The sequence below is a fragment of the Xyrauchen texanus genome, chromosome 28, assembly GCF_025860055.1.
Source record: "Xyrauchen texanus isolate HMW12.3.18 chromosome 28, RBS_HiC_50CHRs, whole genome shotgun sequence".
Classification (NCBI taxonomy): domain Eukaryota; kingdom Metazoa; phylum Chordata; class Actinopteri; order Cypriniformes; family Catostomidae; genus Xyrauchen; species Xyrauchen texanus.
In genome coordinates this window covers 10,718,153-10,738,093 of record NC_068303.1, presented here as the reverse complement: position 1 = coordinate 10,738,093, position 19,941 = coordinate 10,718,153, and the positions used below count along the sequence as shown (strand labels likewise).

Genomic DNA, 19,941 nt, shown 5'->3' with positions numbered 1-19,941 from the left:
TGAACTAATTGTGCTTTAACAATATATGAAGAAAAATTATCCCATAACTATTGCAATGGATATTCATGTGTATATATTACACCACCCTATCGAGCTCATTCATCAGAGCTGTGTTTGAATAAAAACTGGATTATATTCATTCATACACGTTTTCAAGAAAATGTTGAAGCACAAGGCCTGTCTTACAATAACTGACATTGTTTTACTGTTGTAGAAATGGACAATTAAACTGTTAAAACAAAAATATCAGGATGTATTTGTAAATTATTTGTCCCTAAATGGTACATGTTAGTACCTTAAGATGTAAAGAAGATACAGTGGGTGTACCTTTGAGTGTACTGCCTTAGTGACAAGCAGTTGTACCGCTAATTTGTGCTCTATATATATATATATATATATATATATATTTCATTTTTTTGACTGTGTATAATAAGAAATCCATTCGTATTACTCCATTTGCCAATTTTAACTTTGTCTGCATCTGTCAATTACTGTACCTGATTTGCTGATTAACAGAAGTGGTCATTTGGCCTAGTGTAAGTCCTAAATCTACTGACATCTTTGTCAATGGATAGTGCACTTTTTTATTTTTTTTGGTTCTCAAACATCCATTATAGAATTTTGAGCAAGTATTGTGTAAAATAACTATTCATTTATATCCAGCAACTTTAATTCTGTTTGCTAGATTTCTATTGTGTTAGCCACTAACCCCACTGCTCTCTGTTATATTGTCCATTAAACAACCCATATCAGTTGAACACTAATCTTAATGGATTCTTAAATGACTTTTTGAATGAAATGCTTAATTTAGAACTTCAAATTAACCATTAGAGTCACATCAATCAGTGTGAGCAGATAACTGCAATGTATGAAATTGCTCCTACATATATTTATTATTTTATGGATTGCACTTATCCTTTTACTGCTTTAATAGAGATAATTTACCAATTTGGTTTAACTTTGCTTGTTCCAGTATAGGAGTGCTATTTAAGTTAATCCATATGTTTAATTTACTCTCACAGTGAAAAGCAAAAAAGTACATGGGGAAAATGGGTAGATAACCTGTTTAATCAATTATCCCAAATTACATTTAGATCCTGCTTCCCTAGAACAGTCAATTAGTTGTTTTATCTCACATGTTTTTACCTCACAACTGAACGATTATTTCCCACCAATAGATATGGACACAATGCACTCCATAACAAATACATACATTTGAAATATTCTGAACAGTCATACAATAATGATGTAATGCAGTTATTAAGAAGACAAAATACAGGATGTGGTGAATCTAAAGTGCATGCAGCTGCTATTGATGTTATGTCATTTTTATATTTGACCATTTTTGCCATATTGGCAACCCTATGACTCAAATAGCCTTTTGGAAGGCACAGGGAAATATATATGAGAAATTGATATTCATGTTGAATCCTAATCTGTTTATGCATATATTAATCTAATCACCACAGTTTACCCTTGAGTGTGCGAGTAGACATTAACATTTACTAGAAAGAGCCATGACTATGTCTTGTTGCTCCTAAATGGGACATAATGTGTTTTTCTGAGAAACAGAATGCAACCATAGGCAAAGTAAATGATTTCAGGAGTATCTCCTTAATATCATTGACAATCAAGCTCTTTGATTAATTCCATTGGTGAAATCAAAACTGCTCATTTTATTTACCAAACATTCAATTACTTTTTTAAGTGCACTTCCCAAAAGGTTTTCTTCATTTGACTGGAGCCAAAGCCTAGCGTGAAAATGGAAATATGATTGATCTGAAAAGCAAACATGCAGCCTTACAACGACACAATAATAGAAACTCTGATTTCAATATTTTTTACAGATTTGATAAATGATACAGGAACAATATGTATTTAGATTCAGGAGAAATGGAATTAGCCTTGTAATCATTGGGATATCCATTCCGTTGCAGTTGCAATATGAATAATGCTTCTGAAATAAATCAAATTTAATTCCCAGGCTCAAGCAGAGATGCAGCTGTTTAAAAAAACATGCATGCAATATTTACAACGGCAATCCTTTTGTCTTCCCTGCTCCAATAACCATCCCCTTTACCCAGCTGTGTCACCAAATGCTTTAATCAATTTTAAATGTAAGTCACCAGCTCTTCTGGGTCTAAGGAAACCAAAGGAGAGCTGTTCTGAGATCAGATGCTAAATACAGACTCCCGTGATTTGGCCATGTCCATTGGCCACAGTGGGTGTACTCTTCCTGATGGAGGTCATGCGAATAGCAGAGGTGCTTTGGAGGTAGCTGGTGTTGCGCTCCTCATATTTGCGCCGCATGCACATCAACTGGTTGTTGAAGTGCCTTCGGAAGCTCTCGCTCAACAGGTACAATGCGAAAGGGTTAACGCAGGAGCTAGAGAAGCTTAACACGCGAGCCACAAGCGTAATAATCAGGTGTGACAGCGAAGAGTCGATTTGTCGATAGTTGAAGGAGCGGTACATGTAGAGAACATGGTTGGGGAACCAGCACAGCGCAAAAAGGCCCACAAACACCAGAACGATCTTGGCTAGACGCTTCCTTGTTTCCGTCTTAGGAAAAAATGAGAGAGAGAAAATAAGAGAAAGAGAATGTGAGACAAAAAAAAGACCACTCAATAAATCATGAAGTGCTTTCTAGATGTGCAAAGTCAATACAAATGCAAGTAGTTCAGCAGTTGATGCCCCACTCTGAGTCTGGTAATTGATTTTCATCAACTGAAATCAACGTTTTGCAGACCGTAAAGGTGTTCTAGTTAGCCATTTGTTTTCATGCAGGGGTGTAAACTAGACTTCTTGAGTAATCACTTAAGTATTATTATGGGGCATTTGTACTCTACTTAAGTATCAATGATACTGAATAGTCTACCTATATTTTACTCAATTTTGTACGCACCTTTACAAGGTTTACTTTAATTAGGAAATATCCACTATCACATTATTTCATGAATCCACTTAAAAATCTAAGGGAAATGAATTAAATCTGAAAACTTTTCTTTTTACTTTCAAGTAGGTTATGGCCAACATAGTCTCATGGCAAATCGTATTATTTCATTCGAGATGGCGAAATCGTAAGTTATCGTAAGACTTGGCTTGTACAAAAAGGTAGCGTTTGTTCAAATACAATATAGGCATCACATTTTAGCTAGCCTCCTATCCAACACTTTATTTTAACATAGGAAATATCTGTAATCAAATTTTATATCTCATTCCATATTTATTTATGCAATACAAATGACTGATGTGTGCCAATAACCTATAATACACTTTGTCTCGATCCAAACACCCAATGTTTTCTTTCTTCAAGTTATTTTCCTATTAAAATAATGGTTAAGTTTAGATTTGGGTTTGGGTTAAACTTAGGAAAAATCATAAAAACTCATTGGGCCTTATTTATGAAACATGAGCAGAAAAAATTTGTGTGTAAATGCATTCTAACGTAAATTGTCCAATTGCATTGAATGGGAGGATTTATGTGAGAATTTACACACAAATTTGTGTTTCGTGAATATGGCCCATTTTTTATTGGTTCATTTATTTTTCACTATGGGAGTAAAAGTTTGACCTAGTACTAATACTTAAAAGTAAGTAAGTAATACTAACAGAAATTACTTTTACACCCCTGCTCATTGCTTTAAGCTTTAATTCAGTGTTGATCCAAATCCCAACATTTTTGTTAATAATGTGATGGGGTTTTTTTTTTACTTTTGTTTTTTCAACTGTACAATAAGATACATACCAAGTAATGTGAGAGATTTAAACCCAATATGTTCAGCCTTATCATGCCATTCAGACAAATGCATGATAAATGCATGAACAAGATCAACTTTGATCATGTCAATCATGAGAGGGTAAAACATTTTTTACCCTCGAAATATAAAATGCCATGTCTCTAAGAACTGTCAAGGTACACTTTCTGAAGGGTATCCTTCAGTTTAGCTGAGGCTCGTTTTACACTTTCTCTTAAAATGTTTATGGTTTGGTTCATGGTTTACGAGATAGTTCACCCAAAAATGAAAATATTCATCCTCATTTAGTCAACCTAGTGCCATTCAAATCTGATCTCATGAAAAATCATAGATCATTTATGAGTTGGCTATTTCGCAAGGTCTCACAAGTTGTTGTTCGCATAAACTCGTACGACTTCATCACGTGCAAATTCCCAGATGTCGAATGCGGAAGTAAGCACGTGGTCCATGCATGAGGTGTTAAGGGTATAATTTTATACCCTAACCCAAACCCCTTATCTAAACTTAATTAATCAGTAGAGTGTGTAAACATGATTGGAAGCTATTGTTTGTGACAGAAGCAAGAATTTGTTGTGTATTGGAAACGATGTCCAGCGACGTCATTGGCTGTAGTGAAAGTTGTAGGAATTCAAACGAGTGCAGTCGCACAATATCATACGAATTAGCCAAATTTAGAAATGTCGTACGAATCCTGGTGATGTCGCCATGAGAGTGTCAGCCATTCCAAATGTGTATGACTTTGTTTCTTCTGCTGAACACAAACAAGGAGTTTTAGAATAATATCTCAGCTCTGTAGGTCCATACAATGCCAGTAGATGGCTCCAAAAGGACATAAAGGTAACAAAAAAAAAATCCACACAACTCCAGTGGCTAAATGCACATATTCAGAAGCAATATGATTGGTGTGGATGAGAAACAGATCAATATTTAAGTACTTTCTTACTATCAGTCTCCACTTTCACATTCTTCTTCTTCTTCTTCTTTTTTTTTTTTTTGGCGATTCGCATTCTTCGTGCATATTGTCACCTACTGGGCAGGGAGGAGAATTACAATTATTGTCACCCTCACCTAACATATCGCTTCTGAAGGTATGGATTTAAGAACTGGAGTCTAATGGATAACTTTTATGCTGCCTTTATGTACATTTTTGAGCAGAACAGTTTTGGTAACCATTAACAGTTTGAGGACCTGCATAACTACATAACATTAATCTACATACATCTTTGTATTGGGGTGAGAACATTATGAGAACATTTTTATTTTTGAGTTAACTATCTCTTTAATAAATCTCATTAAAGATATTCATAAAAGGGGCAAACTTCAAAATAAGATTTAATTGTAATTGACTGACAAGCTCTTTTTTGAGACTGCATAGTCAGCTACATGTTCTTCACTATAGCATCTGGTTTCATGTCTATCACATATGTTTTTGTTTCTTTCTGAAAACGTTAAGTAAATGAATTTGACCCATACTGACCAAATGAAAACTTGAAATATGTAAGGCTATTTGCATCCATATTTAACATCTGGAGCCTGAATATATGCTATGTTCCTCAAATCTTTGTCTGTACACAATAAAAATCTGTCTCAACCTAGTCAAGTCTTGATATTTAAAACATGATTCGTGAAAAAGGCAAAATGTGCAGCCAAATTCCTGAAGAAGAGCTTAAAATGTTTTAAAAACAGAAGAAAATTAAAATGCTACCAATGCATACTTTATTTTCTTCCCTTGAATCTCTTACCTGTCTTTTGGAGTGCTCACTAATCTCACCCGGCATATCGTGAGCACTCTTGATAAGTGTCTTTGCGATGTGGTAGTAGTAGACAGAGATAATGCTCAGAGGGATAAGGAAGTAGACGAGGAATATCATAACTGAGTGTATCTTAGGATGCATCTCATTGGATAGTGGATATGGCACACAGGCAGTGAACGTCATGTTCTTGTCTGGCATATGAACCACCTGTGAGAAGACAGCCTCGGGGATAGCCAGCAGCATTGAGACAACCCATATAGTGATGGCCTTCAAGCAGGTCCAGAATACTGCACTGGAGGTCTGGATATCCATAGGGTTCACAATAGCTTTGTGTCTAAAAGGGACATATGGGAAGAATCATCAGCACACTGATTTCTGCGCCTTTCATCCAGGTTGAGGATGGATGAAAGAGAAAATTGGCTTGTTTATCATCAATTTATCATTGCTAGAGGGACACACAAATGCTTATCTGAAGTCAGAATTGATTCACTGCTGAGGTTTATAGTCGGGGTGTCATGTCAATTCAAAAGGTTTGTTTTGATATCACACTAGGTTATGAGGCTTTTTATGCATTCTGCACCTGTTATGAATGGAAAAACAGTTTTGAGATTAAGCACAAAAGGAAGGTTAGAGACATTTTTGCCTATTCAGTCTCATTCATGACTGTTCTATGTTAATAACATTAGGATGCCAACTGTTATCACACAGGGATCAAGTTTGCTTATTAGATTAGAATTTGACAAAACACACACAAATCTGTCAATACAGCCATGATGGGAAATTATGTAAATTTGTATTGTGTAGCACATTTTTCTTTGCTTAAAAGCACGGTGCTACTTCCAAAGCTTATTACACTTTGAAATAATAATATTCATACTGTGATTTGAGTACTCGTGGATTTTGTTTGATTTTCTAACTACTTGTTTCTCATTACTCAAAAATCGATTTCAAATATAAGGGGGAAATAAACGTTTATGTACATTTTCTTACCAATTTAAAGGAATATTCCTGGTTCAATACAGTTTAAGCTCAGTCAGCAGCATTTGTGGCATAACGTTGATTATCACAAAAAAGTTATGTTGACACATTCATCCTTTTCTTAAAAAGAAATATGGGTTCCATGAGACACTTAAAGTGGAAGTGAATGGGGCCAATATATAAACGCTAAAATACTCAATGTTCCAAAAGTACAGCTACAGGACGTAACAATATGTGCGGTACCATGATTTTAGTATGATAAAATTGCTTACTAACCTTTTCTGTGTAAATTATATGCAATTTTACAACTTTGTTTCCATGACAATGCAGCGCTTTAAATGCTAAATACCTAAAAGGACTGCAAAAATGATTTAAACAACTTTACAGCTCAAATAATACACAAGTTTTAACAGAAAATAATGTATTTAAGTGATTTTATAAAAATTATAAGATTTACATTTCTGCATTTAAGACTTTCAAAAATTGGCCCCATTCACTTACATTGTATATAAGTGCCTCACTCTAACACAGATTTGTATTATATTTTATTTAAAAGAAAAGAAGGGATGTGTCAAAAAATGTTTTATGGTAATCAACATTATGCCACAAATTATGTCAATTGAGCTTACCTTAATATTCCTTTAAATTTTACATCTCCCCAAATAGTATTCAGTTTCACTTAGGTTCATTCCATGACTGTTAATGTTAATAAAATTAATATGCCAACTGTCGTCATATAAAGATAATTTTTCCTTATCGGATAAGCTTATTATGTGACATCATTGAAGAATTTGACAATTTCAGCAACAGAAAAGATGGGAAATTGCAAACTATACACATACAGTATATCTTGTTTTTTATTCTTTGCTTCTACTTCAATCTTATGTTGTGTATTATTTTTTCATCCTACTTCCAAATGTTGTTACACTTCTGAATGATAATGTTAAAGCATAAATATTATTCAAGTTTTCTTCATGGGGAACTAATTCAGACTGGTTTACAATTTGATTTTTGTACTCAAGTATTTTATTTGGATTTCTTTCTACTTATTTCTCATTAGTGACATATAATTTTAGGGAATATATTATTTATGTAAAAAGTACACTTGTTTTACCAAATTTCTTACATCTTGTACTTTTTGGATTTTTGCATCATCCTTGCTAAATATTAAATGAAATATTTTCTAAGATAAGTGAACCTGAACAACCTTTTGCACTGGGAATAAGAAATACAGACTCCAAAACATGATCAAAGTTATAAATCTCCAGGTTGATATCTTTCTATCCAAAAAAAAAAAGCTAACCTGTAAGAAATATGATGTAAAAAGATGTGTATTTAATTTACACAATCTTCAGATATTCTGCTTGAGCTGGGAAGTCTACAGAGAAAAAAAATCTATTTTCACCTATTGACAAACCAGCACGACTTGATCTGTTCAACAGTGTCTTTAGGTAAAAGGAAATCTCAAATGACAGTGTATCCTCACCCTGACTTCTCTCATCCATCAGGCTTCACTGCCCGAGGCTTGCTCTTTCCTCTCTTAATGAACACGACCTGCCATGCCTGAGGCAAGGGTTAGCAGGGGAGCACCACAACAGAGATTATTTAGCAGAGATGGGCCACTTCTTTAAAATTAATGGGAAAAATTGGAATGCTCAACCAAGGAGCTCTGAGTGCCCAACAGTCAACAAATGTAGAAAGTAAGTCCCGCCTTAGAGTTAAAAGAGCCAATCACCTTTTAGATACAGACATCACCTGTCAATCAACTCTAGAACATGCATTCGCATTAGCTATACAAGCCGGGAAAATTTTGTTTTTTAGCGGAATCTGAGGTAAAGATGCACAATTTATGATACCAGTATTGTCAGATTTTATTGCTGATTTGAAATACATACTTTGATCATAATCTTGACCAACCGTTTTTGAGATTTTGTTCTTTCTCCATTCAAGTATATAGGAGCTGCATTGATATGACTGGAAATAGCCTCCCAAGAGTGTTCCAAAGATGGCCAACAGTGGACTGACTTGCTAGAAAGACTCTGGTCATGATCACAGCTTGAACATATGAACTGACTAACATGCAAATTAAGTTGATTTTATTTCATGCATGACTGTGAATGTTGAGTAAGTGCTCATCAGATTACAGTCTTTAAATCAATCGTTTGGGTATGGATAAATGGGTCACTTTATGTCGCTCTTATATTACAGCAGACTATAAAATCTATCACATCCTTGTGGAGGGAATGACGAACATCCACACATTCCACCTATCCTCAGCAGAGGCTCCTCAAATCTATCATGTTGGACCAAAGACACAACACAGGAGATTATTAATTACAACCAGAACATTAACTACATTTTGCATCACAGTGGACATTTTGGTGACTGAAACTGTTAATGTAGCCTACAAATCAATTCCAATAAATGAGAACTTTGACCCCAGGGTAGTGGCATAATCATTGTGAAACAAATGAACTTTCTGGTGCTCCAAACAATAAACACATAGTCCATTGGAAAGAGCTGGAAATCAGCCTAGAAAAGGTAATTACCTTTAGCCACAGCCCCAAGCACTGAAAACAGAAGAATAAGACAAAGTGGGACAGAGGGGACGCTGCCCATCTTCACCATAGAGCCTCAGCCACATGAACTGTCAAGCTCTTGCTTCAGTCATGCAGCCAGAAATGAAACTGTCAGTTGATAAAGTAATAATATTAAGTTGCCAATCATTTATGATTGATACACTGTAATCTGCAAAAGAAAACATTTTATAATTCCGTAAAATTTTGGAATTATACAAGTGATAAATATTTATACATGTGTAGAATTTCTTAAATATAGAATAATCTTAAAGGCAAGGCAGATTTCACACAAAGCTTCCCCCCAAGCCTAACGCAGTTAAGATGTCTCTGTTATTTACAGCAGCCTTTGTCCCATGTGGTTATGAAAATATTGCATTTCAGTCATAAAATTTGCTGCAGTATGAGTAAATCAAAATAATAATGCCAGGTGTTGGCTCTAAAGATGAATTCTAGCCTTCAAATCAATATGTGTTATAAGAATATGGTAACAACTGCCTAATAAATATGTTATTACCTGTGTAATGTCAACACAGAACAGTTATTATACAGATTAATATAGTAAGTACACATCATTTTCCTGTGATTTTGTATTCTGCAACCTGAAAAAAAATGTGTAATGTGTTTAACACTATAAAGGTTTTTGTATCCTAGAGGACACAAACATTTAAAAGGCTGGGAAGAGGACCAGTAAATGAGTCAGACAATTTTTTGTGAAAAATATTGAAAAGGGGGTCCCTGCAAATACTGAGGATGTCTAACTTTGTAAATTTAGTCTGGCTCAACTCACATTATTTATCCAAATGTAGCATGGCAGCATTTTTTTTTTTCTTTTTTTTTTTTTGAGAAGGCAGCTGACCTTGCGGCAAATGTAGCTACCTATCTGATCTTTTAAATTCTATTTAGGATTTCTACAAGATAATAAAAGCAAAATTTTAAAAGGTGAATAAATAAAAACATGGAAAAGTATTATGGTTTTTTTTTAGAGGTACCTATATATTTTTGCCCTTTTAATTGTTGATGGTGTGTTAAATCATAAATTGGAAAGTCAAAGTACTTTTCCTATGTGTTTAAGGCTGTCAGTTGAAATGACTTTTCTCTTGTTTGCTTGAGTGTTTGCTGTTCGCATGCAGTAGGCTACATTGAAAAACGTGTAGATTATGAAAAGGGGTTTGCTAACATTTTAATTAACTGGTTTGATTCAATTCAAAAATGGTATTTAAAATGTCTGAATCAACCTGAATACACGAGTCACACCACCAAAACTAATTTTAAGGGAGTAGAAATAACAACTGCAGGTTGTTACTACGTTTTACAGTGTTTTGCAGTGACTGCAGTTCATTCATGATTTTTCTCCCTTACCTGTCTGCGCTTAGTGCCGTTAGAGTGAAAACGGAGACTCCAACCGAGGTGAGCTGAATCACCGGGATCATCTTACAAGCGACTGTTCCAAAAATCCACTCTTCGTAGAAATACCGGAACCCGTCCACTGGCACACAAGTGACCAAAAGCAAAAGATCTCCCACGGCCAAGCTGGAAATGAAAATGTTGGGCACACTTCGCATCGCGCTGGTGGTGATGAATATTTTCACAAGTGTGATGTTGCCCAGCAAACCAACCGTTATAATAAGTATGAAAACCGATGGGATAACGCATCGTATGATAAAATGCACCGTTTCCCCGCCATCTGATGTCCAATCGTCTGTGAAGTTCTCATAGGCTGAGGTATCATCAGAGAAAGTGGTGTTTTTGAAAGTGTGATCCATGTTTAATGGAGTTTAATAGAGCAAAGAGATTAGGAATAAAGGAATTTAAAGTTCCCCGGTGTGGGAGAAATGTGTTATCCGCACAATTTAGTGCTGAAATGAGCGATAATGAGCGATGTCTTCAGCCGCGTCCTTAAAGTTGACTGGCTTCTTTAATTGACAGGCAGGAGCAAGTGAAGGGGAAGCCACCCCTTCATTGCGCACAGTGTTATAGAGAGCACGATCGATCGATCGACCGACCGACCGACCGACCGACCGACCGACCGACCGACCGACCGACCTACCTACCGACCGACCGACCTACCTACCTACCTACCTACCTACCTACCTACCTACCTACCTATCTATCTATCTATCTATCTATCTATCTATCTATCTATCCATTCCACGCATGTTATATTATTGCATGTATTTCATGTATTTTGTAGAATTATGAAAACGAAAAGAAGAAAGAAAGAAGGATCTGTCTTGGTCATCATTAGCGCGAGGATTGTGGACATGTCAGGTGCAACTTTTGTCCGCGCACTCTAGTCGCAGTTCGGCTGTGGCTTCATGCTCTTTCGATGACTCGTAATCAGAAAACCAGCTGGGTCTGTACAACTGGAGTATATAATAGCAGGTAGAGAGAGGTACAACTGGAGTATATAATAGCAGGTAGAGAGAGGTACAACTGGAGTATATAATAGCAGGTAGAGAGAGGTACAACTGGAGTATATAAAAGCAGGTAGAGAGAGAGAGAGAGAGAGAGAGAGAGAGAGAGAGAGAGAGAGAGAGAGAGAGAGAGAGAGAGAAAATTCAGTCATAGACCCTTGCAAGAAATCTGGCACGCGTGGCTTAAGAAAGGATTTTTATTGTATTGTTTGGAGATGGGCATCAAAGAGGTCTAACCTTCATTCAAGTTTGTGCTATGTCATGCTCAATAATTAAAGGTATAGTTATGGAGATGGGATTGTTGCATATTCACACACAAATGGAAAGACATACACAAATAGAAAGTTGGTACACAAATAAATGTAAGGAGATTCACAAAAATGATGTGGATTCACAAATAAATAAAATGATTATTTTTTTCTGAATTTTCTCCCCTTTTCTCCCCAATTTTGGATGCCCAATTCCCAATGCGCTCTAGGGACTCGCCTATGTCTGGGTGGCGGAGGACAAATCTCAATTGCCTCCACATCTGAGACAGTCAATCTCATTGCGTGGCTTGTTAACCATGTCACAATACCATGTGGCTCATGCTATTCTCTGCGGCATCCACACACAACCTCCCACGCATTCCACCGAGAGTGAGAACCACATTATAGTGACTAGGAGGTTAACCCAACGTGACTCTACCCACCCTAGCAACCAGGCCAATTGGTTGCTTAAGAAGCCTGACTGGAGTTACTCAGCACGCCCTGGATACGAACTTGCAACTCCAGGTGTGGTAGTCAGCGTCTTTACTTGCTGAGCTACCCAGGCCTCCCACAAATATATTTTTTAACTCACAAACACAACTCTGTCCAAAATAAATTTGTGAAACACGCAATTATTTGTGGATCGCTTCCAGTAGATTTGCAGATCGCTACACGCATTTGCCTATTTTGAAACAAATCTAGCTCAAAATGTGCACACAAATCTACAAATAGGTGGACTCCACCCATCGTCCACTCAAGCAATCAGTAACGGCCATTAATCGGTCCAATCGTAGCACGTTCTATCTTCAACCAATCATTCTTCGTTTTATTATCAGGGCGTGACCAGAGTTACAGTGCTCTCATGAGCATGGAATCAAGCACATACAGATAAGCTCCAAGGCTGCAAACTTTTTAAAAAACGGATGCCATCAGAGGAATACTGTGACTTAAGGTTTGTATCATTTTCTCTCGGTTATAAACACGTGTAGTGTCTTGTTAAATGTCGACAGCTGAAAATTGCCTATTTGTAGAGTGGCCTGATCATTAGCTTTATAGCTATCCTGTCTGACTGTATGAGTCTGCTATTTTAAATGTTAACCAAGTTTCTTGACTGAAAATGTGTTGTCAAATCCTTTTTAAACTCTTAATGTTACATGCCAATAAAGTTTACACTAAGGGCTTAATAACTACTAGTTAGTTTGTAACTAAATCAGTGCTTAATTTGGTTTTTCAACCTGTTCTTAAGGCAATACTTAACTAGTAAGTCTTAAGCATTTCTGTGAAACTCCTAACATATATTTGTAAATCACATTATATTTTATTTGTGAATTAATTTCATTTTTGTGAAACTTCTTACATATATTTGTGGATCTTATTCAATTTATTTGTTAACCAACTTTCAAACTGTAAATCTCTTTCCATGATAATATGCTACAATTCCATTTCCATATATAGTTCACCAAAAAAGCAGTTCACTCACCATTTACTCACCCTCATGCCATCCAAGATGTGTGAATGACTTTCTTTCTTCCGCTGAACACAAACAAAGAATATCTCAGTTCTGTAGATCCATACAATGCAAGTGAATGGTGGCCAGATCTTTAAAGGTTCAAAAATTCATATGGCTCCAGTAGTTAAATATAACTTCAGAAGATATATGAAAGGTGTGGGTGAGAAACAGATCAATATTTAAGTCCTTTTTTACTTTAAGTCTTCACTTTCACTTTCACTTCCACATTCTTCTTTTGTTTTTGGCGATTCGCATTCTTCATGCATATCAAAACCTACTGGGCAGGATGGAGAATTTATAGTAAAAAAAAGTATCTTTCTCACCCACACCTATCATTTAGCCTCTGGTGATATGGATTTAATCACTGGAGTCTTTTATGCTACCTTTATATGCTTTATTGACATTCAAAGTTCATTTGAGTTCATCAAAATAAAGAAAGTTATACACATATGTGATGGGATGAGGGTGTGTAAATAATGAGATCATTTTTCATTTTTGGGTGAACTATCCCTTTAAATAGTCTAAATAAACCGAAATGCATTACAGGTGCTAATGACCAGTTTTTATTGTTATCGAGACCAATTTCAAGATCAAATTTTAATTTGGAACCAATTTCATAGTCCTGTCTTGGTCTAAGATATGCTAATAATGTAAAAATATCAGATTAAAACTGATATAAAACCATATTCCAACCAAGTATAAAATGGTAAATTCAAATTTCTTGGGACTGATGGCATTTTCAATCAATACATTTTCCAGGTGAGATCTGCTAAAAGAAACCAAGTGATCAATCAAATCCTCAACATAAAATCGAGTCTTGCCTGAATGAGTTTCAGACAACAATTTGAATAGCTCAATAGAAAGGCATTATGTGTCTTAATCTGCGTCTTTAAATGTACACCATGCACCATCATACATGTGTTGTTCAATTTGAAAATCAATTCTTAATCGCAACTGGCAGGAAATGGGCTACGAGTTGTGATTTCATACGTTGGTTTAGTGGCATCTGTTGGCATTTATGACGATGTTGATGCAGCAATGTTATACAACAGATGAAAAATGTAGAAATAAAACTAAAATATTGGATATTGCAACAAATAGAATCAAAACTTATTACGGGTTTCCTTCATGCAATGTCAGCGCTGAAGCTGACTCAGATGTTCCCCAAAATTGGGCAACATTTACGCATTATAACGCAACGGAGAGCAATTCATATTAATGACAGAATATATAGTAAGTCATGTGGGGAAAAAAAATAGAATTATAAAACATTATAGACCTATATAATAATGAATCCTGACAATAGACAATAAAATAAAAAAGAAACTTTCCATAGGCGGCATATGAAGGATTTATATCGTAATGATAATTTTTTGTGAATAACATTACAACATATAGTAGCAGCTAGTCAAACACTCATAAACAACAACAGGAGACCTCCATAAAAGGCTACCTGAAAACGAGATATTTGAGCTAACAAAACAATCAAGCGTGCAGTGGTCATGTATGAGGAGTCATTCTGATTGACAGCTGTGCTTGCGTGTGCACCACGTGCGCAATGACCGTATGACTGGCAGACCTCTTATTTCGGTAATTAGCATCTCTGTGCCCATAATGATCTATTCTTTGCTACGTTTCTTTGATGTCTTGCTTGTCTGTTTGCTGTTTGGTTTATGACTCGAAAAAGCAAGTGTCAGAAAGGCATGCTGGTTCCAAACATGCTGCTCTTCCAGCAGGTCTGTCTTTACCTCGGGACGCAGTGACATGAGAGCAGGACCTCGGTTCTGATTAAGAAGGGGGATGAACAACACTCCGCCTGGAATACGGTTGGTGTGTGAACTTTTAATATCCGATTTAATGTATTTTTGTATTTTATTTTTTATCGTGTGAACGTGGCTCATGCATGCTGTCGCTTAGAGTGTACAAACAGTGCGAGAAAGTCCAGATTCTATAGTAGGCTATACGTCCTATAATGAACAGTAGACATATCCCATTAAAACTACAGGCAGCCATATTTTGTCACCTGTGTACATTAAAAAAGTTATAGGTGCCTGGAAATCATTGTAACAGTCTAAAAATGCCAATATATTATTATTTAACCAGCCACTGTTGCCTTTATTTTGACGTCATTGTTTTACTAAATTTACTTCTCTTAGATGACACTTGTTGCCTTTTTGCATCAAGTTGTTAAGTTACCTATTTGCAAAATTGTTATTAAATTGTAGTAGGAGAATTCTTAGGAATATAGGTACATTGGTTAATTTAACCTATTTGGTTAAATCCCCTCCCCCCTCCCATTTTGCAATACAATTGCATTTTGTTGTATGTTTGCTCTGCTCCATTGTGATTTACAAAAGTTGTTTTTTGCTGACAGAATTGAATAGGGATTAGCCTATGGCTGACCACGTGTCCCGTGTCCTTTGTTTTTTCCCCTTTTTTGTTTGTTTTTTTTCACTGAGTGAGTAAATTGATGAACGCAGTGCAGATAAAAGAGAAATATGCATTGGCAAGGGATTTCTGAAGCGAAAGGTCATTTGGAGTTTCAGGATTGCCATCAGCCTCTGCCTGAGGCCAGCAGATTAGCAATGATGGACAAGCCACCACAGAATTAAACTGACTTTTACAAACCAAATTTTGTCATTGAACTACATCAAAATGTTTTATGAAGGATGTGGAAGTATGCAATGCAAAGCTGTACCCTACATTCAAAATTAAAGCGATATTGTAGTTGAAAGTGACTGTTTATGTCTGAACTTCTTCGGTGGTGGCATACTGGGTGTTTCCTTGCAGTTTGGTCTAGAGGCCTACTGATAATGGATTTTGCCAATACCGATAACAAAGGTAGTGGAAAAGGCAGATGACTGATTGATCAACTGATAGTTTTTCAAATAGATTTATAGAATGTTTCACAATTTTCTTAGTTTTTCCTTACTACACTCAAAAACACAGAGCGGCTGCATCTGTCTGTCTATCTGTCTGTGTGTGTGTGTGTGTGTGCGTGTGTGTGTGTGTGTGTGTGTGTGTGTGTGTCTCTCTCTCTCTTTCTCCGAGGCATCCCTGGCTCTTTCCTTATTTCCCTCTCACTGATTAGGCAACTCAGTGCCAGGCATGTATCCTTGTGGCCCGGCCACGCCCTCTTCTTCCACATGCATTTTTGAGTAATGTAATATTTTCTTAGGCTAAAATTAGCTCAAAAAGAATAAAATCCTAGATGCAGTTTATTGTTCAACCAAAATCCCAATAATAATAAGAAAAAAAGATTTGGTGCAGAATGTGGGACTTTTAACTAAACAAGCAAAAAATACTTATTTTGTAATTTGAAAGACTTGGCTCCATTATAGTGATCTATATTTACCTAAGCATTTAATTAAGCATGTTATTGTCTATGAATTCTCCAGATGAAGAGTTTGGTATAAATAAATATTTCACCAGATGAGGTTTAATGAACAAATAGGTTTATTATTATTCACAAGACATAAAGTTGGAGACACGATGTATGTGCTGACAGGGCACAATTCGGTATACTTGCATTTTTCTTCGGATGCCCTTGCCTTGTAGAACACTTGATTATCAGATCAAATTAACCATATATGCATTAAAGTGAGGATAAAAATATGGATGAATGTTGTCATTGATAAAAGATTGATTTACAGCAATTCCCATGTTACTGTTAATCACTAATAAAGATAAAAAAAATATTTAAATAGATTTTTGCAGATAACCGATAGTTCCAAAAGCAAGTTTGGGCACAGATTAATCGGTAAAACAGATCAGTCTACCTTTAGTTTGGTCTTTCAAAGTTTGGTTTTTATTTGTATTCTGTTCAAACTTTAATGTTAATCTCAATTCACTGCCTATTTCAGCTCAGGCCTCCAACGGTGATAGGTCAGTTCCACACACTGTTTTTCGGCTCTGTGCGTACGTTTTTCCTTGGGGTCCTTGGATTCGCCGTCTATGGCAATGAGGCCCTCCACTTCAGCTGTAATCCAGACAAAAGGGAATTAAACCTTTACTGTTACAACCAGTTCCGGCCTATAACACCTCAGGTAAAAGTGTATGATATGTTTGGTTTTAATAATCTACAGTACTAGAGTGACAAAACTGAAATATTGCAATGTCGGGTAAAAGTTCATTTGGGTGGATGTATTGGAGATTACATGTTAAAGTAGAAAAAATTATAAAAAATAAAATAAAAAACTGAACACTTACAAAAAAAGGTGCATTTTCCAAATATGAATGAATTATAAGAACTAATGTGTTGTGGCCTATAATTGATAGTGATCCATTATAAGAAAATTAATTATTGGACAACAGAATTTCAAATTCTTAAGTAGACAGCAAACTTGTAACTTTGTGATTACTAAGACATACAGTATAACATTAACATATAACTCTATCTGTAAATATGTATAATGTCTTGAAAATAGTTAACGTTACTTGTTTTGTAGGTATTCTGGGCGTTGCAGCTAGTCACTGTCTTGGTCCCTGGAGCGGTGTTCCATCTTTATGCTGCCTGTAAGAATATAGACCAGGAGGAAATCCTTCTACGGCCGATGTCAACAGTCTTCTATATTATCTCTGTTCTATTACGAATCATTTTGGAAGTCTTGGCATTTTGGCTTCAGCGCCATCTCTTTGGTTTCGTGGTTTATCCGATTTACATGTGTGATGCCATTGCCCTTGGGAAGATATTCAGCATCACAAAGTGTATGGTCCCTGAACACTTTGAGAAGACCATCTTCCTCAGTGCGATGTACACCTTCACAATCATCACCATACTCCTCTGTATCGCTGAGATTTTTGAGATCCTGTTTCGAAGACAAAGCTTTTTAAACCAGTCAGCTACTTAAGAATTTAGACCTTTTGAGTGATGCTTCCACGTCTTCCATGTCTAGAATGGGTCTCCGTATGACAGAAAGGACATAAACCCACACACCTCTGCATTTTTTGTTTGTAGACACAGAAAGACATACTTTTAAAATCCAGTTATTTGTTCCTTTTTTTTTTTTTTGTGAAAGAATTGCATAACATGTCTGATTAATGCCAAGGGAATGAGTAATTTTAAAGGCTACCTATGGATTTTTTTTAAGCCTAGAAGGTTCACCTCTCTTGCATTGGACACTTTAATGCATTTTGCTTTTCCATTTAAAGACTTAATATAATAATTATTCTTTATACAATAATAGCTTCATATTTAATGTGTTGATATTGAAGTATTACACAATTGCAAATTCTATAGTTTTATTTACATTTTTTGGCATAATTATTGATTTTTCGAATGAAATAAGAGAGGAAGGGTTAAGAACAGGCAAAAGAACATTTATTTTTGGGAACATAATTGATTGGTCCATGGAAACAGCAATTTTTACTGCACAACCTGGTCACATTCATGGACATTGATATTATATCAATTATGCTGTTGATTTCCATATAGTTTTTGAGTCCATTTGTATTTGTATGTTTTTATCAGGCATCCATCCAACTTTTGTAATTATTTTCAGCTATGTTTCATCTCAGGTACAAAATGGCACACTGTGAACTATTATTTGGAGGCAGAAGGCCACTATCTACCTGTGAGAAAACTACATTTAAAACATCTGAGATTTGACTACCGGTCTGGCTTGCACCTCTCTTCCCACAGTTGCCCTTCCAGTGTTTCACAGCTGTTTGAGTAATCACTTTTGTACTATGTTTAGAGAATTGATCATTTATATTGGTTTTTAATCACAGTGTCTGTGGGATTAAAGATATCATTATGCATAAACCATTATAGATTGGTAAAATAGTTGGTGCATTCAGTATATTATGACTGGCATAATGTATCGGTCTAGGAAAATATTATTTGTAAAGTAATTCATAGTCAGAAAAAAAAACAGATTTGCTTGTGAATCCTTGACACTCTTGTTTAATACAATGATTTCCTTCTGTTTGTATAGTTTCATTCTTCAAGTAAAAAAACCCAGCATTTATAACAATTGTGCGATTATTTCTTTGCTTACAACATACTTTTAATTTCAATAGTATTCACATAGTATGAGGTGATGAGGTGAAAATTTAAATCTTTTTGATAAAAGATAAAAAATGGTTATAATGGGCCAAAAGTCAAAACCCCATATGGCAGTTGTTTTGCATGTTGGTTTCAAACACTTAGTTCAAAAACCTCATCAAAGTATATTCTGGTTAAATAAAATTTTTGTTCAATTGACAGCATTTTTGGCATCACAAATGTTTTTTTTTCGAATCGTCCTTCCTTTTCTTTAGAAAGAAAAATCAAGGTCACATTGTGACACTTAGCCTACAATGAATTAGGCCTACAGGGTTTACGCTGTTACGTCATAAAGTCAACAAAGTTGTAAAATTGGATATAACTACACAGAAATCTTTAGTAATTGATCTTATCACATTCAAATCACGATAAAATGCATATTTGTTATGTGTTGTGGATATACTTTTGAAACAGTGATTATTTAATGTTTACAGATTAGTAAGTGCCTCACTGTAACCCAGATTTTTTTCTTTTTTTAAATATATATAGCCCATTGTAGGTGCTTTCAACGATGGACAGGTGTCATCATGGGCACTCTGACTGGTCTGCAGCTTTGCAGCCCCATACGTGTGGGATCAAAATCCCGTCAAAAGTATTGCGGTCACAGACCCAAAAATAATAAGCGTGAATAAATAAATAAGCGCAGATAAAAAA

The 19,941-nt window shown here is 35.6% G+C and overlaps 2 protein-coding genes across 2 annotated transcripts; one reads left to right on the top strand and one right to left on the bottom strand.

Annotated features, from left to right (window-relative positions):
• Nucleotides 1-2,178: 2,178 nt before the first annotated feature.
• LOC127622462 (neuromedin-B receptor-like) lies at nt 2,179-10,832 on the bottom strand. The gene is made up of 3 exons (XM_052096568.1): nt 10,429-10,832; nt 5,501-5,846; nt 2,179-2,562 (listed from the first exon to the last, which is right to left on the bottom strand). Exons 1-3 carry the CDS (start codon nt 10,830-10,832, stop codon nt 2,179-2,181), a joined length of 1,134 nt encoding a protein of 377 aa, XP_051952528.1.
• A 5,901-nt stretch (nt 10,833-16,733) lies between these two features.
• On the top strand, nt 16,734-18,150 carry LOC127622461 (gap junction epsilon-1 protein). The gene is made up of 3 exons (XM_052096567.1): nt 16,734-16,760; nt 17,105-17,287; nt 17,690-18,150. The coding sequence occupies exons 1-3, from the start codon at nt 16,734-16,736 to the stop codon at nt 18,089-18,091; spliced, it is 612 nt and encodes a 203-aa protein (XP_051952527.1). The 3' UTR covers nt 18,092-18,150.
• The last annotated feature ends 1,791 nt before the right edge of the window (nt 18,151-19,941 follow it).